Source organism: Aquarana catesbeiana, linkage group LG07, assembly GCF_042186555.1.
Source record: "Aquarana catesbeiana isolate 2022-GZ linkage group LG07, ASM4218655v1, whole genome shotgun sequence".
NCBI classification, from domain to species: domain Eukaryota; kingdom Metazoa; phylum Chordata; class Amphibia; order Anura; family Ranidae; genus Aquarana; species Aquarana catesbeiana.
In genome coordinates this window covers 239,408,288-239,434,077 of record NC_133330.1, presented here as the reverse complement: position 1 = coordinate 239,434,077, position 25,790 = coordinate 239,408,288, and the positions used below count along the sequence as shown (strand labels likewise).

The window sequence follows — 25,790 nt, the reverse complement described above, 5'->3', positions numbered from 1 at the left end:
CATGCACTGTGAGCTGTAAGGTCTTATATAGACAGATGTGTGGCTTTCCTAATAAAGTCCAATCAGTATAATCAAACACAGCTGGACTCAAATGAAGGTGTAGAACCATCTCAAGGATGATCCGAAGAAATGGACAGCACCTGAGTTAAATATGAGTGTCACAGCAAAGGGTCTGAATACTTAGGGCCATGTGATATTTCCAATTTTCTTTTTTAATAAATCTGAAAAATTGTCAACAATTCTGTGTTTTTCTGTCAATATGGGGTGCTGTGTGTACAATAATGAGGAAAAAAAAATGAACTTAAATGATTTTAGTAAATGGCTGCAATATAACAAAGGGTGAAATATTTAAGGGGGTCTGAATACTTTCCGTCCCCACTGTAAATGGAGTCTTAGATAAAAAGCCTTCTGTGTGTAGCAGCCCCTCAAATACTTACTTGAGCCCGACCCTCCTCCAGCGATGTGCACGAGTACCTCAGCCATCCTGATTGGCTGAGACACAGCAGTGGTGCCATTGGCTCCCGCTGCTGCCAATCAAAGTCAGTTAGCCAATCAGGAGAGAGAGGGGGCAGGATCGAACTGTGGCAGGTGAATCCCAGTGCCTTCACTTTTATGTCAGCTAAGGGTTTTTTTTTTTTTTTTTTTTTTTTTTTTCTTTTTCAAATGACAGCAATTTCAGTGAACATCATTCACTTTCATATTATTACCTATGTTCCTTATAATTGGAAGGATAACATTGGAATAAGATTTATCTGAGAAAGTTTATATCAGGTAACCAGAACCATCTTTTTCCTCTTCCCTCACTGTGAGAAGACATTCTAACATTAAAAGGCTACCATGATGATATCGGTAACCTCTCCCCCCTCTCAGTGTTGGAGACTAAGAGAGATGATGGTCTTCTGTCACTGTGCCCTGCAGAGGGGACTAATAAAGAGCAGGATGGTGAGCTATTGAGCTGAAATTTTCCCCTCCACTGACTTCTTTAGAAACACTTCCCATCCATCCCACTTGCTGTAATGTTTTAGTCCATTCTGCACAGATGAGAAAAAGCTCTAAGGAGATCTCAGAAGACTTTTTAGTACAGTTATAGTTCACTCCCAGCAAAGTCCCAGCGTGCCTGTACGCTTTTGTTACCAAAACGGAGATGTCACATTATTCCCGGGAGAGTGTCTGTCTTTTAGGCCATGAAAGTAAACTAAAAGGTAAATTATTTGCTTCACTTGGGTTCTCAGACTCAGTATCTGCCTCCCCATTATAACCATTGGTCTATAAAAATGGCCTTAATAATGATGATGCATGTCACTCCTCCTAAGGAGTAACACAACAAATAAAACATTTTGGGTTTACAAGTAGACTACAGTACTATAAGGTTTAAAACGCAACCAAATAGTGTTCTGTAGTATTAAGTGAGACAAGTGTGACTATTTCCATTTCTTTTTTTTTTTTTTTAATCCTTTATTTAGAGGTATGCAGTGTAACATTGCGGCATGACATGACATAACATGACAAAGTTGATATCCGTTAATAGTAAAAACATGAATAAAGGAACTACAGATATCAATAAACAATAAGACAAAATTCCAGCACTTCAGTATAAAGTGTGTATAAACTTCAAGCCTTAGCCTCTACAGCAAGTATATCCTACATTGTGATGGAGAACATATAAATAAGCAAATGACATACCACACTGAAAAAGAAGGAAAACATTTTAAAAAATATGGCAACAACTAGCATGTATGGAACCCATATTGGTTGGGGAAAGGAACATAAGTGATACATGGTGAAGGGCCCTTCTTCGCCCCTTCCTCAGACCAGTTGTACCCAACTATCAGAGCATACAGAGTAATGTTTTTTGGTTTATGGAAGTAAAGAGTAGACACCCTAGATGTCTGGATAAAGAGTAAAAAGAAAAAGAATGAAGGAGGGAGGATGGTGTGCTTCAGCAGAGTTGACGGTACAATGCATCAATTTCCCCTAGGGAAGGAGCCTCAGTTTAAGAGTAAGTCAAATATTTATCTGAGAAGCAAGTGTGACTAATTATGCACCCCATGCTGCCAGTCCAAATTTCCCTACACTTCCAAGTGAACCTGAAATTTCTTACTATGGGCCTCTTAATCATAAACACTTCAGCTCTCACACATGTACTGTATACCCTTTATGGACCAAAGAGATTTTACATTTCTACTATTTCACTATATTATTTGGCGATAATTTTGTCATTACTCAACATAATAAAGTAATACTTTTTTTCCCTTCCCGTCTTTCAGGACAGCCACATTGAGAGACCTTGGCTCCTCCTCTTCCTGGGAAACACTGCGCCAGCCCCCATAAATTTTCACCTCCCCCTGCCAGCCTCAGTTGTTTGTGTTTCCCCAGGGTGGGGAGACACTGTGTCTGGAACCAGGCCTAAGCAGTCAGGGAGACTGGGGGCTATATTACTAAAATCCCTATCTAAAGAGACAGGGGTCTCTGGGTCAGCGGCAGGCTACATACCGGCCGCATCTCGTCCGCCTCCTCCACTTTACCGAGCGCTGGTGGAAGTCTGGGGGGGCCCTCTTTCACAGCCACAGGGCTGTTAGCAGGATACACCTCTGTCCCCCCTGTACAGGGTACAGGCCGCAGTGGAGCCGAGCGGGCCGGACGGCGGGTGACGTCATTTCCGGCGGGGGGGCGGAAGTGTGTCCTTTGACCCGCGGCTTCTGGTTCCGGGTCGTGCGGCGCTGATAGAGGGCCGGGCACAGGCTGGAGAGGAGTTTGTTCACTGCACAGGCAGTGTAAAAACTCCACAGGCCGCCCACCAGCATGTCGGAAGCAGATGCTCAGACGGTGCTCAGCGATGCCAGCTCCAGCCAGCCTAAGGTAAGGGTACCCTGGGGAAGGGTTCCCCCTCTACCTAGGGTTCCTGTATGGGGGGGGGGGGGAAGAAACCCCTCTAGGTGGGCAGAGGGGGGGGAGACCAGGTCCCTCAGTTGTAAAGGAGGGACTTGAATCTCCCCAGGATTGTATTGCTGTGTCAGGCTGTGTGGGGATATTGATTGGTATTTGGTTTTTTTCTGTTTTTCAGAAAGCTTCTGAGAAAAAGCCCCCACATAGCTCTAAGAGAAAGTGTGCCTCCTGTAGGGACACCCTGGGGGAGGCTTGGAAAAAGGTCTTATGTAAAAACTGTATAGATGCTCTTGTTGACGAAAGAACTTCTGAACAGGAGTCAGGGTTAGCAGCATCAGTTAAGGAATTATCTTCAACCTTCCAATCATTTAAGACCCTGTTTGAAGGATTACAGGTTCCCCTTAAACCCTCACCTGCATCGCAGAATACAATCCCATGTTTAGCACAGGACTCTGCATCTTCCCAACCAGAGACCGCCACCTCAGCTGAAGTGGCAGGCACTTCCAGAGAGGAAGCAAGGGAGGAACCTGACAGTGCTACCTCCGGGTCTCTGGACGACTCGGAGGAGGAGAGTAGGGAGGGGGAGTGCAGGAAGCCCTCAAGGTACAAGTTGTCCCTTGATGAGGTAGAGGACCTCTTAGGGGCTATCCACACTACCCTGGGTATCCAGGAGGATAAAAAGACCCTATCTCTCCATGACCAAATGTATAGGGGCTTGAAAGAACAGAAAAGAAAGGTATTTCCTGTTCATGAGATCCTAGTAGAAACGGTCAAAAAAGAATGGCAGGATCCCGAACGAAAACCCTTCTTTTCTGGGGCCCTAAAAAGAAGATTCCCTTTTTCGGACGATCCTGCCTCAGTCTGGAACAAAAACCCCAGATTGGACGCAGCATTCTCGCAGGTGTCCAGACACACAGATCTGGCCTTCGAGGATCTGGGAGATCTGACAGATACCATGGACAAGAGAATAGATTCCCTGTTAAAAAAGACCTGGGAATCAACTCTAGGTAATCTGAAACCAGAGATGGCAGTCACGGTGGTGGCCCGAAACCTCGAGCACTGGCTTACGCAAATCCAGGCTCATATTGAGGCAGGTACGGCTAAGGAGACTATTTTAGCATCCTTTCCAACTATACTGAGAGGCGTAGCATACATAGCGGATGCTTCGGCAGAGTCAGTGCGCATGTCAGCCAGGACTGCGGCACTTGCCAACTCAGCCAGAAGAGCTCTCTGGCTCAAAACGTGGCCAGGTCAAGCTGTGTGGCATTCCGCTGACCGGTGATCTGCTCTTCGGCCCAGGTCTAGAGACAGTATTAGACCGTACCGCTGATAAAAAGAAAGCATTCCCAGTTAAACGAAAATCCCCAAATCAACCCAGGAAAGGGTTTCGTCCACAAAAGAGTAGGCCTCCCAAGTCACAGGGGAAAAAGACTTGGAGCCAAAGGGGTAAGGGCAAAGGAGGTGCGATTTTTCGCCCTCCTGAACAGCCCAATAAGACCCAGTGACTCAAGGGTCACAGTGGGGGGAAGATTGGGAGCCTTCCTTCCACAATGGGAAGTAATCTCCCCCAATCAATTTATACTGGGGATCATACGAAGGGGGTATTGTCTGGAATTTACAAAGCCCCCTCCACGTCGAAGCTTAATAACGCTTCTCCCCAAGTGTTTGGCAAAAGCAGAGGCCCTCCTAGGGGCATTAAGGGAACTAGAACATCAGAATGTGGTGTGCAGAGTTCCAAAGAAAGAAGAAGGGACAGGCTTTTATTCACACGTTTTCGTGGTGAGAAAGCCTTCGGGGAGTTACAGGTTAATTCTAAACCTGAAACCTCTGAACAAAGTGATTGTTTACAAAAGATTCCGGATGGAATCAATATTCACTGTCAGGGCGTTACTTCTCCAGGACTGTTACATGGTGTCGCTAGATTTGAAGGACGCCTACCTCCACATTCCCATTGCGGAGGCCTTTCAAAAATTCCTACGCCTGGCAGTAAAGGTGGAAGACGAAACTATTCACCTACAGTTTCAGGCGCTGCCATTTGGCCTATCCTCGTCACCCCGAGTATTTACGAAAGTCATGGCGGAGGCCATGGCCTTTTTGCGAATCAGGGGGGTATCAATTATTGCCTACCTAGACGATCTTCTTCTCTTCGCACCATCCTCAGAACAACTAATCAGGGATTTGGAACTCACAAAGACAACCCTGAAAGAGCTAGGATGGCTGCTAAATCTGGAAAAGTCCAGCCTTATTCCAGCTCAACAGATTTCCTATCTGGGATACCTGCTGGATTCTACTCGGCTAAGAGTTTTTCTCCCACCAGAAAAAATTCTGAAGCTAGATCAAGCAGTAGCATGCCTTCAGAGCAGTCGCAGGTAACAATACAGGTGGCTATGTCAACCCTCGGCCTGCTGACTTCTGCCATGCCGGCAGTCCAGTGGGCAGGCCTTCACTTCCGTCCCCTGCAGGCACTGATTCTAAAGGTGTGGGACCACAGCCAGCAGTCTTTAGACACGCTGCTTTCTATCCCTCCTCGGGTCAAAAGGTCCCTCTGGTGGTGGAGGAAGCAGATAAATCTGTCTCAGGGGCGCCTGTGGATCATTCCAGTCTCCAGAGTGATTACTACGGACGCAAGTGGCAGAGGCTGGGGGGCACATCTGGGATCCCAGTTGGCTCAGGGGACATGGAAGGAAGAGGAGCTCAAAAGGTCCTCCAACTGGAAAGAACTAAAAGCAGTAGGACTGGCACTCACAGCTTTCAGGGAAGACCTACTGGGACAACATATCCAGGTACGGTCCGACAACTCTTCGGCCATTGCTTATATAAACAAGCAAGGTGGCACGAGAAACGGGGTGCTGTTAAGCCTAGCCACAGAGGTTCTGAGCTGGGCAGAGGCCAATGCTCTGTCCCTTTCAGCAGTGTACTTAAAGGGGAAGGAGAATGTAGTGGCCGATTTTCTCAGCCGAACACAGCTGAGAGAGGCGGACTGGGTACTCAATCAGGAGGTGTTCGACCTCATAGTCAGGAGATGGGGCCTCCCAGAGGTAGACCTATTTGCCTCAGGAAGCAATACAAAGTCCCCATACTTCTTTTCTCTCAGCAGATGGGAGAACGCGTTAGGAGTAGACGCTCTGACACAAAGTTGGCACTTCAGAGTTTGCTACGCCTTCCCACCCCCGGTGCTTCTGCCAGCAGTTCTAAGAAAATTCCAGGTAGAAAACACCACACTAATTTTAGTGGCTCCGTACTGGCCCAAGAGAGCTTGGTTCTCGATTCTCGGGCAGTATGCGGCGGAACCGCCCTGGCTCCTTCCGTCCAGGAGGGATCTCCGGTCGCAGGGCCCAGTTCTCTGCCCTCAGGTAGCCCGCTGGAACTTAGCTGCTTGGCTTCTGAAGAAGAGATTCTAAGAAGCAAGGGCTTTTCAGATCAACTGGTAGCCACCCTCCTCGATAGTAAAAAGGAGGAGACGCGCCAAATCTACCAAAAGGTTTGGGGGCGTTTTAAGGCTTGGTGCCTAGAAAACTCCTTTAAGGTGCAGAGCCCTATAGCAGTCCTGGAGTTTCGGCAGTGCGGGGCTGTTAAGGGGTTAGCCATCAGTACCCTTAAGAGCCAGGTTTCAGCACTTAGCACATATCTTGAAAAATCCCTGGCCACCAACGCTTGGGTGGTCAGGTTTTTCAGAGCCCTGGCAAGACAAAGACCAGTGCAGGGTCCTTCCTTCCCTAAGTGGGATCTTTCCCTGGTCTTGCAGGTTTTGACTGAACCCCCGTTCGAACCTTTAGAGGAGTGTACTCTAAAGGACCTAACATATAAAGCTGTTTTTTTGGTGGCTGTAACCACAGCCAGGAGGGTCAGTGAGTTAGAGGCTCTTTCAATTAGACCCCCCTTTTGTCGTTTTTAAGACTGACCCGGCTTTTCTACCGAAGGTGGCTTCAAAATACCATAGAAGCCAAGAGGTAACTTTACCAACCTTTTGTCCTAATCCCTCAAGTCAAAGGGAATTCAGGTTTCACACTTTAGACGTCAGGAGATGTATCCTACGTTATTTGGAGCTGACAAAGAATTTTAGAAAGTCAGATTCTCTCTTTATTTATTTTTGCGGAGCAAGAAAGGGACAGAAGGCGTCTAGACGCACCATTGCCAGGTGGCTCGGAATAGCTATTAGTCAGGCCTACAGGCTAGCGGGTAGAGAGGCCCCCATGGGAATTAAAGCACACTCTACCAGAGCTATGGCGGCTTCACAGGCGGAAAGAGCTGGAGCAAAGCCAGAGCAGATTTGCAAAGCAGCCGTATGGTCTAGTTTCACTACTTTTGTGAAACACTACAGAGTGGATCTGGTGTCAGCAAGTGAGCAATCCTTTGGGCGAAAGGTATTGCAAGCTGTTGTCCCACCCTAACTGGTAAGTGCTCGTCTATCCTCTCAATGTGGCTGTCCTGAAAGATGGGAAGGGAAAATTAAAGTTACGCTTACCGGTAACGTCTTTTCCAGTAGTCTTTCAGGACAGCCCTAGTACCCACCCGAGGTTTTGGGGGGTCTTGAGGAAGACCTAAAAGAAAAAAGGGCACAATAGTAATATGTGATAGTATGTTATTAATGTGTGCTTGTGTCTCCCCAGCTAACCGGAGGTGCTCTAGAAAAAACTGAGGCTGGCAGGGGGAGGTGAAAATTTATGGGGGCTGGCGCAGTGTTTCCCAGGAAGAGGAGGAGCCAAGGTCTCTCAATGTGGCTGTCCTGAAAGACTACTGGAAAAGACGTTACCGGTAAGCGTAACTTTAATTTTTTTTTTTTTTCAAATAATGTTTTTAAATTTTATTTTATTCCATGCAATACCATAGACATAAATTCATAGGGAAAAAAATTCTACTTTGATCTGTGTTAACAGATTTTTTTTTTTATAACAAAAGTGATTGTAAACGATCACCTTGTAAAACAATCCATTCAGTTTAAAATTCAAATGAAAGGCAAGACATTTGTCTATAGATATAAAAAAAAACATAAATACCTACTTTTTTTTTTCCCTTTTTTTTTTTTTTTTTTTTTATATATAAGTGATCACATTCCCTCTGTTCTCAGCTTCATAAGAGCTGGAGGAGGAGAAGCAGCAGTACACTGAGAGCACACTAAGTTCCCAGCATAGCTAGAGAACTGATCACGGTGTGTGTTCTCCTGCTTAGTGTGGTCAGTTTTTAATAGAAAAGCAGAGTTACTGACAGGAACACTGGGGATTTCACATAAAAGAAGCAATATATAAAGAACAGGATACTTTCTCATACAAGTACATGGGACAGCAGGCACATATCAGGAATATGAAATACTGGGGTAACAAACACTTTAAAAACTTGTAAGGTTGCTTACCTGACGTTATCCTTGTTATATTATAATGTACTCTGTTCCATTCATATGTACACAGTATATTACATTGCCTTTCTAAATGATGCTTCTAAACAGTGTTTACAAACAATCTTTATTGCTTCGCTCTGTTTAAAACCTATGTCTTTCATTTTGAAAGCAAGCAAGAGCACAGGGAGAAGCAACAGCAGGAAGAGGAGAGGAGAAAGAAGTGCTAAGATAAATACAAAGGCCACTATCCTTCTGAAAATGCTAGTTACCTGGCTGTATTGCATTTTCATCTTCTTCAGTACTTTGGAGTCAGTAGCCCAAAACAAGAATGCAGCAAGTAAAGGTAGAAATTCTAACCTGCATCCTACTTGTTTCAGTTTAGTAAGTAGTAAAGTAGTAAAGCCATTGGGTTAACATGGAAGCAAAGTAACTAGCATTTTCAGAAGGAGATCAACAAAGGCAGCTTGCATATTATTATCGGCAGGTTTCCTTTAACTAGGCAGGCAAGCTCACACCATGCTGGTTTCATCAGCCATCACCAAATTGTATTATGATGTTTTTAGTTTTTTGTGTTCAGGTTAATTTTTCTCAAGAATCATTCAGGCTCAATTAATGTACATGTTGTCTATGTGGGCATTTTCTGCACTTTTCTCTCCAGGTGAATTTTGACATGTACAGTTCTAGAATGCAATGGTAGCACTAGCAGTGTATATAAAGTAATCTATACCATATGCTTTCTAACATGCATGATGTGGAAAAGAACCAGTCAGTTATTAGTAAAGAGAGTAACAGATGCCTAGTGTATAGTCTGCAATGCAAACCATCATTTTATGACCATCTTGCAAACAAAATCTGTAACAGTATGTACGTAGATTGCTGTGTTCACTGTTTAAATAAAGAAAACAAAGCCAGCCTAGCTACAACTTTTAAAGTGGAACGTAACTCCAAGAATTGAATATTATCTGTGTTATAGCACATGTTTTATAAATGTTTATTGTGCCCTAAAAAATGTATTTTGTCAGGAAATCCTCCTGAAAAAGAGCAGTGCACCTTCAGTCATGTGAGGGGTGCCTAAATCCATATAGCTGTATATCTGCAGTGTGAGGACTAAGGCACTGCTATCCCTGACTGCTAGACTCAAAATATGCGAAACAGGGTGGATTTGATTTAAATCAAGTCAATTTAAATCATGATTTATATCACTAGTAAAAAGGCTTGATTTAAAATCATAATTTTTAGAGAGCAGTTGTCATCTCTGTCCCGCAGTGGCTCCTCCTCTGACCCGCTGTTGACTCACCGACGGTCCCATTCACTTTAATGGGACGGCTGGTCATGTGGCAGTGACACAACAAGGTGAGGGACGTGGCGGCAGCAAGTGAATGGATGCCCGCTAACAGGCGCCGCCATGGTGGATCTGAAATGAGGTGCTCTTTTAAATGTAGGGACTTATTCTTGCTGGCAGTTAGAATCTTTAATATTTGCAAATAAAGTTAAGGTTTCTTATTTAGAATAATAAGCTGTTAGGTTAGTAAAAGTGATTTTAGAACCGATTCAATCATACAGTTTGTAGTGTACATAGATTTGCAAAACAATGGGATAAAGGAATATTCCTGAACTTTGTTTTATCTCATGGTTACTGTGTGACTGCATCAATGCAGTGCATGTTATTTCAGCTTGCAGAGCTTGGATTCATTGATTGAGTTTACCAAAAATGTAATAATTGCAGAATATACATCCTCATGCTACACAACTAAGCTCCATTTGTTGCTGATTACATTATTAATGTATTATTAATAGAAAACTATCTTTAGATAGATAGATTTTTACTCCAAACGCATTTTATTAAACTAAATTTGATAAAAATTTAAAAAAAATCCAATTTAAATCAAAAAAATCTGACAGATATCCACCCTGATGTGAAATGAGGTTTGGTATTTTCACTGCTTTTGCGCTTTACTGTTCTCTTTGCTGGTAGATTGATGTGAAGAAGCAAATCTGCCTCTACCAAGACAGCTTCCTTCACACAGAGATACAATGCAGAACAAAGCGTGCAAAGTCAGTAATGATCAGCTGCAGGGAGAGCACAGGCAATGCTGGTGACTAGTCCTTTGTCCTCAGCTTGCCTTTTTGGGCACAGCTTCCAGTCCTCCTTTAACAAAAAAAAAACAACAACTGAGAGCTGTATTTGTACTTAAACCCAGTTCTGGGCTCAAGCAAGAAGAAGTTTAACCTCATGATATTTAAAGAGGAGTTTCAGGCTGTAAACAAAACATTTTAAAGTCAGCAGCTGAAATGCTGTAGCCATTGACTTTTAAAAACACACTTACCTGCCCCAGGATCCAGCAATGTCCTTCCCCCGAGCCTGCTCTTTGTCTGTGTTTGGGTGCAGGCGCCGGCATCCATACTGTAGGCAGTCCAACTGTGACTCCTTGTGGCTTCACAGTCCACTGCACATGCGTGATTCGCGATTGATCCCACAGTCTGCTAGGACCTGTGATGTTTCCCAAGAGACTGCAGGGAGGGGGGGAGAGGGCCGAACTTTCACATAAATCGCCGTGACGATCTGCCTGGAAGTGTGAGCGGGTACCTGTCAAAATCGGGAACCTCCCCCCTTAAAAAAACAAACATTCTAAATGTGGTAGAGGAGGTAAAGCGGAAACTTCCCCTTTTGGGAAAATTTCCACTTCCAAAGCTGGAATTATTCACCAAGTATACTGTTTGTTAGTAAAGTTTCTAACTATGGGCAATATTATTTTTTTTTTTTTTCTTCTGAGTGCTAGTGAATTTTTTTTTTTCTTCATTTTGAATAATCTCTGACTAGGAAGGAGCATTCATGGTTTTCCTTTCGCAAGTAATGAAAATCTATACAAGAAAGACTTTTCACAGACCAGTTATGTGAGGCTGCAGTGTGCAATGTCTGCTTCTAATAAAGCTATATGAAAAATCTGATGTCATCAGAGTGGGGCTGCTTTCTCATACATATAAATTCCACTGAGCATGGACTGGCTCTTCTTGGCCGGCACTCAAGACTTGCCATTTATGTCTGATGAAAAAGTAGAGTACAAAACCAAGTGTAAGTACAACCCGAATTGTCATAGGAATATGTAGAAGGCATTACAGTGATGCCTTGGTTTGTGAGTAACGCAGTATATGAACGTTTCGCAAGATGAGCTATAATTTTTTTTTAAATCCTGACTTTATTTGCGAGAGCTGTCTCGCAAAATGAGCATGACTCAAGCCGCTGGTGTATATATTACCGTATGTGGCCAGAGGTCTGGGGGCTGGTGGCTACCAGCGCTTCCTAGAGAACTCTGAGACACTCCCAGCTGGGTGGGGGTGGACGTAATGTGCGTCGGAGCACCCGAAAGTGTCAACAGTTTCCGAGTGTCTCAGAGCGTCACCAGCACCCACGCACCCCTGGCCACATACAGTGCTGCATACACCAGCGCCCCCACACCTCTGGCCACATACAGTACTGCATACACCAGCAGTGGTTGTGGAACTAATCATGTGAGTTTCCATTATTTCTTATGGAGAAACTCGCTTTGATATACGAGCGCTTTGGATTACAAGCATGCTTCTGGAACAAATTATGCTCATAATCCAAGGTGTTACTGTATGTGCAAAGTATAAATAATCAATCTTATTATCTTGGCTGTTATCTTAAACACTGCATTCCTAAAACTGTGGCAGTACCAAAAGACGTGAAGTAACATTCCAAAATTGCCCCTTTTGTCATTATTATACTTTTTTTGCCAACACTAAACAACTATGTTTACTGACGGGTTTGGTACCAGTATAAGAGCTTAAACTTTAAGATTTCTAAAGAATAACTGTACTAAAAGTGCTTTTTACATTTTTAGCATATGTTACAGTAATAATGTAAAGTCATTCTTCATAACATTTAGAATGAGATAAGGAAATGGTCATTCAGGTTTAGAATATAACTGACAATTGTGATTGTTTTAGAAGTAGGCATTCAATTACCCTGCTATCATGTAGTCCAGCATTTAATGAAGAATGCCCAAACTTTTCAAGTGATCTAGAACAAATGTTACAAATATTATTTACCTATGCTCAGCAAATCCAGTCCTGATGACTGGTAGATCTGCTCTGGATTACTTGTGATGCAGAGAAATATATGGCAAACTAAAAAAACGTTATTGGGAATTGAAACAGAAGGCCAAGTGAAAAACATTATCTCTTCATTTTAAATTGTATTCTAAACTTTTCACTCTCGTGCCATTCTGCTGATTTTAGGCAGTTGTAACTCCTGCCAAAAAAGCTCAATAAGCTCTGCTAAAAGCACGCCTGTCTCTGTTACAACAGTTCAATAAGTCACTTGTGTCAGGACCTTTTTAAATAGCATATTAATGGCAGTGACCAGTGTTGGGAGTTTGGCAATCAATATAAACCTTGACTAGGAGTTATTAGACACAAATTTCTGCACCTTTTTCTATTTAAGTACAAGAATATCGCCTCCCCTTGCTTCAATCAATACCTTCTTGTTCTGAGCAAACCTCCCTGTTCTTGGCTATGTTCGATGGCTTTCCCCAGATGCGTTGGAGCTGTCGCTTCCCCTTACCTACACTCCAGTGGGTGTACATCATTGTCACATGAGCGCATAGCTCCCATATCTCAGTACAGAGGTTTAGTTACCAACACAAGCTTTTCTAGAACAGTTTAAGATATTTGTCAATCAGAATCTGTAATTCAGTTTAAACGTTTCTTTATTTTAGAAAGCTAAAATCACACAATTATTATAGCAAGTACACAGCACCATAAACTATAAAAGCATAATATTTTAAGAAACCTAGTACTTTGAAAATCTATTTAAAATAAGGAGGCAAAAATGCTTCTTTTTTTTATTGAAGTATTTTCAAAGTGCAAGATATAACATGAAAGATCATGCACAAATGAGCAAGATATCACTGGTTGTGAAAATTATTGCTGTAGACAAGGGAAGGCTATATGTGAATACATTACACATTTATAGGAATTTCAATGAACAAACTGACAACTAAGAGATACCCTATATATATCTCGCCAAAAAAACGAGTTTGTTGTGGACCAGAATTTCTACTGAATCCAGCTGTAGCAGCAAATGTAAAGCAAAGAAGGAGTAAAGAAGAAGACTCCACAGCTGGGAGGGATAGGGGAGTTATAATGATGGATAAAGAGCAAGTAGAGTATAGGAGAAAAAAATAGAGGAAGGGGAGGAGGACATTGAGAATATTCAAGCCAGGAATAAAGGGTTCCAGTGCCCTGCAATAGTTTTAGGTCCCTGGTCCAAAACTGGATGAGCACAGGGCATGTCCACTATTGTTTAGAAATTCCCCCAAGGCAGAACCACCATGGTAGCACATACTGGAAAAAGATGGATGAAGATGTGCTAATCGGGATAGGACCATGTACCACCTTGTGACAGTTTTAAATGTTGATTCCACTGAATACATTGATGGAACAGGTAGCCATAGTTGACCAAATTTTTTAACCAGTCTTCCCTATCTCTTGTGCACTGGAAATCACTTTCCCATCTAGAAATATAAGTGTGACTAGAGGGATTGGTAGAATCGTTCAGTCGTGAGTAAATGATATGAGTTTAGGAAAGAGGTGCCTGATAACAAATATGCTCAAAAAGGGAAATCTGGGTTGTGAGCTCCTTTTTGATTTAGCATATAAGTCAATGCCTTATTTGTAGAAAGCAAAAAAGCTCAGAAGATGGAGTCTGGTATTTTTCCCTAATTTCCGCCTAGGTATAGGCAGAGCAGCCATTCATGAAAGAGCAGACATAATGACATTTATGAACGTTCCACTAGTGGAAAGCACCTAGGAGGGGTAGAAGAAGCAAGAGAGGCGAAATGAGCTGGCTAAAATATTTTGGGGAATTCCAAATGGCTGATTGATGGCTTTTATTCTTAACCATGGCAGTGAACGAGGGGAGACCGGGGGGCAGCAAAATGTCTACAGATCGACCCAAATGGGAGCTTGTCTTGAGGCATATAGAGAGACCAAGTTAGTAATTTGTGTGGCTGCAAAATATTTGAGGAAGTTAAGGACTTCCAGTCCACCTTTTGTCTCTTTGTGCGTGTCCATGGTGCATTTGGAGATGTATGGATTTTTTGTTAGACCAGATAAAGCGCAATACATAATTTTGGAAGGATCTCAATGCATGGGACAGGATAGAAATAGGGAGGGTGCAAAATAGATATAAAAGCTTTGGTAGGATGTTCATCTTGATAGCATTAAAGGATAAGTTCACTTTAAAAATAAATATAATTTTTTTTATTTTTATTTTTTTGTGGGTAAAAAAAAAATGTGCATTTATTTAATATTTTTTACTATAGGAGCCTGTAAACCATTGCCCCAGCAATCAGCAGATCGCTGGTGCCATGCAGGTCTCCTGCAGATCTGTCAGTGTATCTGTGTGCCTGTACATCCCATACGAGCAAGCAGATACTGACAGAAAGAATCAAAGCTCCACAGCACTGTGATAGTACATAGAGAAGTACAAGTCGACATCCGCAAAGGATGTCGGGCTTGTAGTTCATACACAGAGCTCTGTGTATGAATGATACGCCCGTGCGAGCGGAGCCCCGTTTTCAAAAAGTGACAGCTAGTACAAGGGACTTCTCCCAGTACAGTTGTCACAGGGAGGGAGGGGGGGGGGGGGGCGGATCGGGCAGCGGCTGCAGCATTGGGAATGTCTTCCCAATGTGAACTTTTGCTTTAATTTTCCCTAGGATAAATGGAGGTGAGACCAGGAAGAGGTCAGATCTTTAAATCATTGGAAAGTTGGGACATAGATGCGTAAAGGCTGTGGTAGGAGTGGGTAAGTCGAATCCACAGATAATCGAGATGAGAGGTAGACAAGCAGAAAATATAGTTTTGTTTCAAGGAGGTTATGGTAGCATCCAAAAGATAGATATTAAGGGCCGAGGACTTGTGTTTATTAACAGGAAAGTCAGATATTTTAGAGAAACATAAGGGAGAAAAGGGAGTGAAACATCTTTTATGTATGTCCAGCCTAAAAATCATGTTGGGAACTTGTATTTGATGAATCAGGTGGATTACTTTGCGAGTATTATTCAATGCTTACCTATATGGGTAAAACCCACCTGATCCTTATGGATAAGAGTGTGAAGAAACGTATAGCCACTCAAATTTTAGCTAGGACTAGTGTCCATGTCCATATGCCCTAGAAAATTTGGTTGGAAATTATGTGGGCCTAGAGAATTTTCCCCAGATTTTAGGGGCATAACTATATGGGCCGAAAAAAAGGAAGGATGTAAATCGGTGTGTGCACGCAAATGATTAGACAGGTTAGTCAGCTTGGGGGCAAGAATATCTGAGAACCTCTAGTAATATAAGGCAGAGAATCCATCCAGGCTTTTAGTTTTTTGTGCTTTCAACCATTTGGTCATCCTAAGGACTTCTGGGACAGGGATTCCCACTTCCATCTTGTCTTTCATAGACTGGTAATGAGGGGTTAACGTGACATCTTGAAATAGATTGTCTGCCAGGTTCTACGGAAAGAGTCAGAGGAGTGGTATAGAGCTGACAAAACGGAAGTAAATTTATCCACTATAGCAACTGAGTTTGCCGTAATTGTATTGCTGGTTAAAACTTGGCTTAATAGGTTTGGTATCTTGGGTATGGACGTTGATTAAATTAGCTAGCATGGGACCGAGTTTATTGGCACAGACATAAAACATTTTCCCTGCCGATTTCAATAATTTTTCTGCCTCGTTATTAAGAAGGTTGAGTTTCACTGTGGTTTTCTGTATTCGTCACCATAGGGACGGCATTTGTGATGTTTTAAATTGTGCTTCAATTGATCAAGGCAGGAAAAACTTAGAATCTCTTTTTTTTCCTGGGCATGGCAACTTGAATTAGGGTTTCAAAAACATCATTACTTCATTACGGAGTGTTAGAGTGATATTGAAGATACCTTGGAAGAAGCCCAGAAATCTGAAATAGAACAGCTGGTACATGTATCTTCCTTGACTTCTGTAATACAGGAGACATGTTACTCAAGGTGGTACAGGGTTCTAGCCCATTTAGCAGTTGAGAGAAAAAACATGGTTTTCTGTGTGATCTATGTACATTGCAGAGATTTTAACAAACTTTGTTTCAGGTTTTTACCTTGTGTCGTTCTGAAAAAAATCACTGTGTTTGTCTGTGCCCATGTGCTAAGTGAGTCTAATGGGAGTGGTTTCATAATTATCGACCAGGTGCTGCACCTGCAGGCCTCTAAGGAGGAAAGTTGCAGGGTCATCATTCCTTTAGCCATGTTTTCATATTGTGAGTATCACACCACAAATGACATTTTTGTTGGAGGGGGATGCCAGAAATCTGACTTGCATATTAGTGCAGACTTCTGGGAAAATCGGTGAGCCAATCACACAAGCAGGAAATTACCTACCTGGGGGGTGTTCTGTACACATTGTGGTAGCCATATTGCATTGCATTTTACAGAAAATAACAGAGCTGCAGATTGAAAAGGAAAGGTCATTAATAACATTCAATTACAATATGACTACTGTCACAATTGTATATGCTATATTTTATTTATTTGCTATTTTTTTCCCCCACAGAAGTGGAGTTACACTTTAAGTATCCTGGGATGGGGGTCTTAGCTGTTAGGTTTGTAAGAAGCAGAGGATGTTTATTCACCTTTGGTGGGATTGTCTGGTAATAAAACCTTTCTGGACAACAGTGTCCAGTGTTCTGAACTAATATTTGCATTTTGACGTTCCTCATACCCTTTTGGCAACATTGTTCTATGAGTCACTGATGCCTAGTAAGGGATGCAAAAATCTCTAGTGCCTCACCTTTTGAATTCAGCTAAAGGCCTTATCCTATGTTTATGCAAAACCAAAAGGACTCCCACAGTGGGAGAGTGGTTCACTAAGGTCAATTTAATATAGGAAAATGAAAAGCAGACATATCAGCTCTGAAATCAGTATGCCAATTTCTATGGTAATTGAGTGAGAGGGATATCTTGGACAGTCATTGGATGGGCTATGTTTTTTTTTTCATGTTAGTACTTGTTACATTTTCAAAAAAAGAAAAGTCAGAACAGATTAAAAGGGTTGGTCTTGAAGTACACCTTGTAATGAGACAGGGCAAGCCCACCTTTTTGCAAGCTATAAGTTATATAAATGTTCCTATTCCATGTTATTTTAAAAATTGTTTGCATGTCTGTATACCAGATGTATGCCTATTGTGGATCTTACACTGTATTGAGTGGCATTGTTGTTCAAATGGGCAAGATTATGAATGCTTGCATTGCCCTTTTACCTGTTTTTTGTGTGTATATATATATATATATATATATATATATATATATATATATATATATATATATATATATATATATATATATATAAAAAGATTATAGGGGTGGTAGTCCCGTGTACAACTGATAAAGCCAACAAAACCGTTGCTTTAGGCCCCTTTCACACTTGCGCGACTTCAAAGGCGTGCAATTTTTGCTGTGATTTTGGCACGATTTCAGGGAATGCCTGTGTAACTCGCATCAAAGCCGAACTAAAGTAGTACAGGGACTACTATGAAGTTGCACATATATGAATGGTACTCATTGGAAATCTTGGGGTACGACTTGTCAGGGTACGACTTGTCATGCGACTTTGCCATCCCAAGTCAGTCAAGTGTGAAAGGGGCCTTAATGACACATAGTACTTTACAGCTGTAAATACAGACCTGTCTTTTTTTTTTTTTTTTCAATATTATGTATTTTATAGAGAATGTGCTGTTGTTTTCCAAAAATGTTCTTTATGTATACTATACAAATAAAGTGAAGCACGCTCATAATCTCAACATTATAACGTACCAATCCAAAGAAATGATCTCTTTGCATAACCAAAATACAGAAAGTCTATTAAGGCAATATTATACATAAAAAATAAAAATAATATATGTGAGCACTAAATATAAAAAAAAAATTGCAGTGAAGAAATAGTGATACACCAAATTCACGATCAAAGTGCTTATCCACACTATAAACTGTGTGAGACTTGCCACAACGACATCACCCTTAACAAAGTGTCTCTTATGCATGTGATGCAAAGCAGTCTCTCTTATGCCAACAATTCAACAAAATCTTTCATTGGTGCACTGCCTTCTTAAATAAACAACCATATGCTTGTGGATGTGCTTTCACCTTGTTAGGCGAACCACTTAATTACAGAAAGTCAAAATAGCATGGTCAACAATTGGGAAAAAAAAAATCACACCTCTCCTCTCCTCACAAGCAGCCTTTTAGCAGCATTTCACTGGCTACAACGCCCTCTGTAAGATGGTAACTATAGCATAAATGGCACTCGGTATAGATCTCTTCTCCTTGGGGGCAGCTTGCCAGAGCCTCCCTTTAGATGCTAGTACCTCATGCAAGACAATAAGACTACATAGTGCAAATTTATTAAAAACAGAATAGCTTAAAATCACTCGCATACATACATACATACATACATACATAGTCAGCTTCTCATGTTAACCTACAGAGTACCAATCTCCTCAATGAAACAGCACAGACTTGATGGCTTTGCCCAGTGTGATGACTTCAGCAGACACTCAAATCTGACGTGTTGCGTCCTGATTGGACGTCCTTCAAGATTTGTTTACTGTTCAGAAGTAAATAAAAAAAAGTTTTAGAAAAATGTTCAAAAAAATAAGTGAATAAATAAGAAAATATATACAAAAACTCATTAAATTTTTTTTATTGCTCTGATGTAAACCCAAAGAGTAGTATCTATCTCCCCATCTCCTCTTCTAGTAGAGAAGGTGCCATCTAAATATTTAGGCTGCAGAAACAGTCACCAGAACTAGTGTTGCGTGATCTTATTAAATATGCCATCGTGCCTTGCACAATTAACCATGGAAGCACCCAGTATTAAATATTCTTTCTAAAAAAAGATTTTTGCAAATAATTTGATATAAAGCTGAAAAAATGCCAAAAATCACTGTAGTTTTCCAATGAAAAACTAATATTCCTAAATGGTTGACCTTTCACCCAGGTCCCAGGAAGATCCATCAAACATTTTACTGCTATATAAATCTACTCTTTTGGTGCTACTACCATTACAAAAATCTTTCAGATAGGTTAACCAGTTGTCACCAGACACTGGTGTAAGTGTGTTTTTACTGTGGTAGGGACACTAGATGTAGAAGAATTGGCTTAAGGCCCCTTTGTTTTTTGGCTTAAGGCCCCTTTGTTTTTTGAATGTTTTCACAGGAGTCACACAACTTTCACCCAATTTTCCTACTGGATTCAATTGGAAAAGTATGTACTTGCTGGGTGAAAGTTATATGAATCATGTATAAAAAAACTGTATAGACACCCATGTTTTCCTTTGGGCTTATTGCTCCAGTCCTCTTAGTTCTTTGCTCTTTCATGTACTTCTTCCCTTCTTCTGCTCCTTGGCTTTCAATGTACTCATCTCCAATTTTATTCCTCCCAAGTTTTCACATGATTTTGTTATCTGTGTGTAAACGTCTGTCAGTCCTCCTACACCAACTTGTATCCTTTCGAGCTGTTCACATATACAGTACATAATAGAAAAACATTTGTGAGGTTGCATACTGACGTTGTGGAGACTGGGAAGAGGTGTTTGTATTTGCTGGAAATTGTATTTTTCTTAAATGTGATCCATGCAGTGTCCACGTTAAATGCTCTATTCATGAACTAATAGTTGAGAACTTTCTTCCTATTTATTATTTTTAATTTTTTTTCTGTCTTTCAGATTCACAAACAAAAATATCAATCACACTATTCCAGAATGGTCTATAATCGCCATTGTTCTTCTGTCCGCGTGAGTATTTTTTTTTAAATTAAATTTTATATTAAAAAGGCTAAAAGAAAACTCTGCCAGTTTATTATTTTGAGAAATCCTGTATTTAATGTTTGGTAGTTTGTCACTTCCCAACCCAGTATAGCTCTGTCACAGACAAAAGGTCCTTGCAAAAACTATAGTCAAAAGTGAACTCCTTCGGTGTGCTGCTGTATTAATATCCCCTACAAAATGTACTCTCTAAAAAGTGGTAAATAAAAGTTTTTCCACTCAATACAGCACTACAAATGACCAAACGATTGTGCAGTACAATCCGAATCCATTACCCTTATAACTTCTTATATTATTATACAAGATTTAATTGGTGCCGACAATTTACACAGCAATTTACAACTTGAGGGTAGATGGTACAAATACAACACACTTTAATACAGGAGAAATCAGAGGGCAATGCTTGTTAGAGCTTACAATCTAAGAGGAAGGGTCAAGAGATACAAGAGGTAATAATAGTCAGACAGATTGGGGTGGAGCATTCCAGAGAATGGGAGAGGCTCAGGAGAAGTCCTGGAGGCGAGCATGGGATGAGGTGACAAGGGAGCTAGAGAGCAGGAGGTCTTGGGAGGAGCAAAGAGAACAATTTAAGTTGGTATTTTGAGACTAGGTTAGTGATGTAAGGGGGGGCAGGTTGTGGATGGCATAAAAAATAAACATGTAACAAATCTCATAATAAAGTGTAAACTCATATTGTTGAATAATATGAATCAAATAAATGTTTCATCTCTTTAAACTCTTACTTATTAAAAATCATGCGTGAATACCAAGCAGAAATTGACAATAAAGATATAAGAAATCACGACTACAGTGTCATAAAAAACACACAAACATATATAGTGCTTTAAATCGGTGGCATAAAGTCCATAAGCGTCGATACCCCATGCTTTAAAATGTGTGACTTGTGTTTAGAGAGTAATCCTCTTGGTGCCCCTCCACCATCACATCAAGCTGCTTACCAAGATTAGTGGGACCCCACACATCAAGAGGTCTGACATGTGATACAAAGAGCAGCCAGGATACAAACACTGTAATCACAAACAGCAATTCTGTAGTTAACAACTCGGACATGTTACAGGAAAAAACACAGAGGCTCCATAGTGCACTATTTTTAGCTTGAAGCATTTATTTAAAAAAGAATCGGTACTCGCAAAACTTTAGTGTAGAGCCAGGTGTACAAACAAGCACTGCATGAAAACGCATCTCTCACAGCATGCGTGATAATGTCACCGCTACATTCGGCCCGCCGCCCAATGTATATTTAGTCTCCATAGACATCTTCCAGGTGCACCTGGACTCATTCACCAGCAGTTGATGCAGCAATAGCCAAAGCTCCTCTATACAAGTTTTGCCTATTTCTATCTTGAGTGAGTTAGACAATTGGAATTGGTGGGTGTGTGTGTGTCCAACAGTTGGAGAAGGGAATCACCTGTGTGGTCACCACACGCTATATAATCTAAGGAGGCAATTAAAGAGAATACAATGTGGTGGATGTCACTTTTGTTGTAGAACTGGCATTAGACATGCAGATATTACATCTAAGGACTGATAAGCTGAAATATATTACATGTTTGTTTTTTGGGTTTAAATACCTTTTAATAAATAAGCCCCTGTGTTTCCAAGTAAAAGCATAGTGTAATTATGTAATAATCACATAATTTTTTTTTTTGGTAACATATGTTTACCAACATTATTATTTTAAGGAATGTTATGCTTACATTTTGAAAAACATTAGGTAGACAGTTTATGAAATTGTATTTGGCATTTATAGCGTACATTTAAGATGTTTGTTTTTCCAAGAATATTTCAATTGAATTGAAAATAGAATCTTCCCATAACTCCAAAAACAAGGTACATATCTAGAATTACAGTAATTTTCTGTAAATGTAACTGCTGCTTTTACCTCTTGTTGTGGGTTTGATGAGTCATTTGAGCCTCTAGGGCAGGGAAGTACTTACGAGACATTCACAGGTCAAGGAACGTTGTGGACCAACATTGTAGTCTCCCTAGCACTACACTTAATATATTTTGATATTGCTTCAGTCTGACACATTGTTCTATATTCACTGTCCCAAGAAAGGCTGTACTAGTAGGTATTAGCGTAGGCTTCAACGAGCCCTACATCTGTGTCACTCTGTCAGATACTGCTCAAATGATTCATTAAATCAGAACACAGAAAGTAACTTTACTTGAATGCTTTGGCATCAATTTTTTATCAGCTATAAGAACAAATCTTTTGTCATTTTTATTATATGCTCTTCTGGTTGAGCTGGTAATTTGTGAAACGGATCTTATGAATTTTTTAGTCTTTCTTTACCTTATTTTTGCCAAAAATAGTTTAAATGTTGAAACCGCTTAAATCTTTCAAGAGTCAGAATACTGAATTTAAAAACAATCTCTTGAGCTCATTTGACACAATCTGTATACAAAGTAAAGCAATACAGAATTGAGAGAGATTGAACTTTGATCTTTTATTGACTAAATGGAACCCCATGCCATATTTTTACTGGTTTACAAACTCTGAAGAAAACACTATCAAAAATGGTTAACACCCCCCAGGTGTTATCTTGCCTTTAAGAAAATTAAACAAGGATTTGTAGTGGGGTTTGCTAGTAATGGCTCTATGCTTTCTCCAGGACTCCTTGCCCTAGCTTTTATAAATTGACTCTTTTACTGTGTTGTGTACCTGATCATCATTATTTCCTAATAAGAACAAAACAATACGGAGAAGTCTCTCACTTAAACCAATTGCTGTCTGGGCCAACTTTGACATTTTCCACATACATGTTAGGCTGGGTTCACATATGAACACGCAGTGGCTCACAGCAGGAGTCCGATGCGTCCTCGTTCACCGTTTCAGGTCCGATTTCAGCCCGAATTTTTGGCTGAAATGGATCAAAAGACGCACAGAGGCACGGAGCCGCTGCGGAGATATGTGAACCGGCTGCATAGAGAGCCGGTCACATTCTCCTGCTATTGTGAATAGGATGCGGAAAACCTTGCATCCAATTCGCACTAGTGTGAACCCAGCCATATCAGCATTTTTTTTTTTGCTTGAAAATGACTTTGAAAGCCCACACATTATATATATTTATTGAAAGCAGAGGTCCTGGAGAATAAAATAGTGGTTGTTGCAATATTCGAACAGCAATTTAAAATAAATAAAATTCAGGAAAACAATTACAACGTTAGTGCACACAGACACAATATAAAACCCAATGTTTTGTTAATATATAAAGAACTATGTTGCATGGAGTAAACAGATAAACAGATCCCAAACATGTCAACATTTAAAATTGCGCATGCATGGGAAATGACTATAAACTACAGTATCTAAATTTGTCCATAGGTAATGCTTTAAAGCCTTTACAGGTTACACTGTGGTGTTCATGGCAATACATCACATGAGGTGCAATCATATACATGTGTGACCTATGTGCTTCCCTGCATTTGCTCATGAGCCAGGGGGGCAGAGGTACTTTTAATTTTTACTTTATTTTTTTTCTATTGGATTGTATTACTTTCAAACAACATTCAACGTATGCTTTTCTTTCCAGTGGATTGGAGCCATCTTTGTTCATGTATTGTCCAGGGTCAGCATCATCTTCAAGAATTATGATGCAGACTCATTGATAACATTGTCTTCTAAACCCCGGTGTGTGTGTGTGTGTGTGTGTATTTCTTGGCTTGGTGTTCACAAATATAAAATGTAGTATTATTATTATTATTATTATTATTGGGAACACGAGCCACTCACAGTAACTTTAAAATTCTGACCCTTTAAAAAAGGTCTACGAAGCCCACACCACACAGGGATGAAACCGAGTTTAGACTATAGCAATGTTCTACTAAGAGCAAGAATTATTTAGGTTCTGGTTTAGAGCATTAAAGATCAAGCTTAATAATTGTTAAAATGTAATTTTATTTAACGAAAAGAAATATTTTAAAGGGTAAGTTCCCTTTTTTTTTTAAAAATAATAAATGCACATTTTTTTTTGCAGGTAAAAAATGTGCATTTACTTTACTTTTTTTTTGTTTTTCTTTTTTTAGGAGCCTGGAAAGCAATGCACCAGTGATCAGATCGCTGGTGCCATACAGGTCTCCTGCACACTGTCAGTGTGTGCTGTCTGCCCCCATAGTCTTACACTGACAGGAAGACTCATTGAACTACCACAAAGCTTAACAGCGCAGTGGTAGTTCATTGAGAACTACAAGCTCACAGCTGCAAAGGATGTCGGGACTTGTAGTTCATTCATACACAGAGCTCTGTGAATTGATGATGACGCCGTGTGGACGGAGCGGTTTTCAAAAAGTGTCTAGTATGAGGAGCCCCCCCCCCAAAAAAATGGTGTAACATGTTCCCAAAGGTGAACTTATCCTTTAATTTACAGCAAAATATATTACCAAAATAGACAACATACAACAGTACAATAAATGGGAATAAAAAGTACCCTACCTCCTGGCCAGATTTCAGTTTGATAAATAACAGATTATTGCATAGCATGAAATCAACGTTTGATAGACACTAATAATGATGTATCTCTTTTAATAATGATGTATCTCTTTTACATGTAGTTATCTCGGAAGGGGTCAAATGTCCCATCAGCCTCTTGCAACTCATTATTATTGTAATTTTATCATACCAGGCTTTATGAAATATCATTAGTTTGGTCCTGGCAATAAGAAATGCACAGATCGGAATGTGGATTATTCCTAAATAGTTTATGGCAGCCTATTACAGGCATTTAAAAAAAAAAGTATGTGTGTATATATATATATATATATATATATATATATATATATATATATATATATATATATATAATTTTATGATCGCCACTAGCCAACAATGCCTAATGAAAGTTACAACCTCCAATTACCACAGCTTAATTCAACGTCTTTAAGGCTTTGCAGACTCTGGACTAAATAGTATTTATTCAACTCGAGCTGTTTAATTGATACCTTGTTTTTATTATTTGATTGCATGAATTTTGATTACAACACCCCCCCCTTCCCCACTCATTTTGGGGTCCTGAGACCTTATTTTCTTCAGAGCTGCCAACTATGATCTTGGTTTGAAACTTTTTTTTTTTCGTACATCATGGGACACAGAGTCAGGCTAATATTCATTACCTACTGGGTTATACTCCATCTCCTGGTGAATGGACACTGGTAGACCGAAGGGCTTCAGACAGGAAGTGATCCCCTATATAACCCCTCCCACACAGGAAGCACTTCAGTTTTTTACCAGTGTCTGCAAGGTGGATGGCACGGTTTGTTTGAGCTCTCTGAGCTCCAGGTCTCTAGTCCCACAAACGGTTCTTAAATGAATTAAGGGATTGACCGATCAGATCCATTTGACACAGGCTTTATATGCTTAGATAAATGGTACCCGACCCTCGCAAAGAAGACTCAAGGCTTTGCCTGTAGTGCAGCCTTTGGGGGCTGGACCCTGCAACGTGAAATCCTGCATCTTCTTCTTCTGGCCCTGGCCCTAGTGCCCTGTTGATGTTTTTTGGGCCCTTTTTAAATATTGGTGCTACATTGGCTTTTCTCCAATCAGCTGGTACCATTCCAGTCAATAGACTGTCTGTAAAAATTAGGAACAACGGTCTGGCAATCACCTGACTGAGTTCCCTAAGTACCCTCGGATGCAAGCCATCTGGTCCCGGTGATTTATTAATGTTAAGTTTCTCAAGTCTAAT

At 40.7% G+C, this 25,790-nt stretch overlaps 1 protein-coding gene across 1 annotated transcript in view; it reads left to right on the top strand.

Moving 5' to 3' along the window:
- Positions 1–25,790, top strand: part of RPAP2 (RNA polymerase II associated protein 2) — a 119,138-nt gene that overhangs the window by 59,560 nt on the left and 33,788 nt on the right. Inside the window, exon 11 of the mRNA XM_073593147.1 lies at positions 19,987–20,055. Coding sequence (XP_073449248.1) covers positions 19,987–20,055 — 69 coding nt within the window. The remainder of the gene's footprint in view (positions 1–19,986; positions 20,056–25,790) is intronic.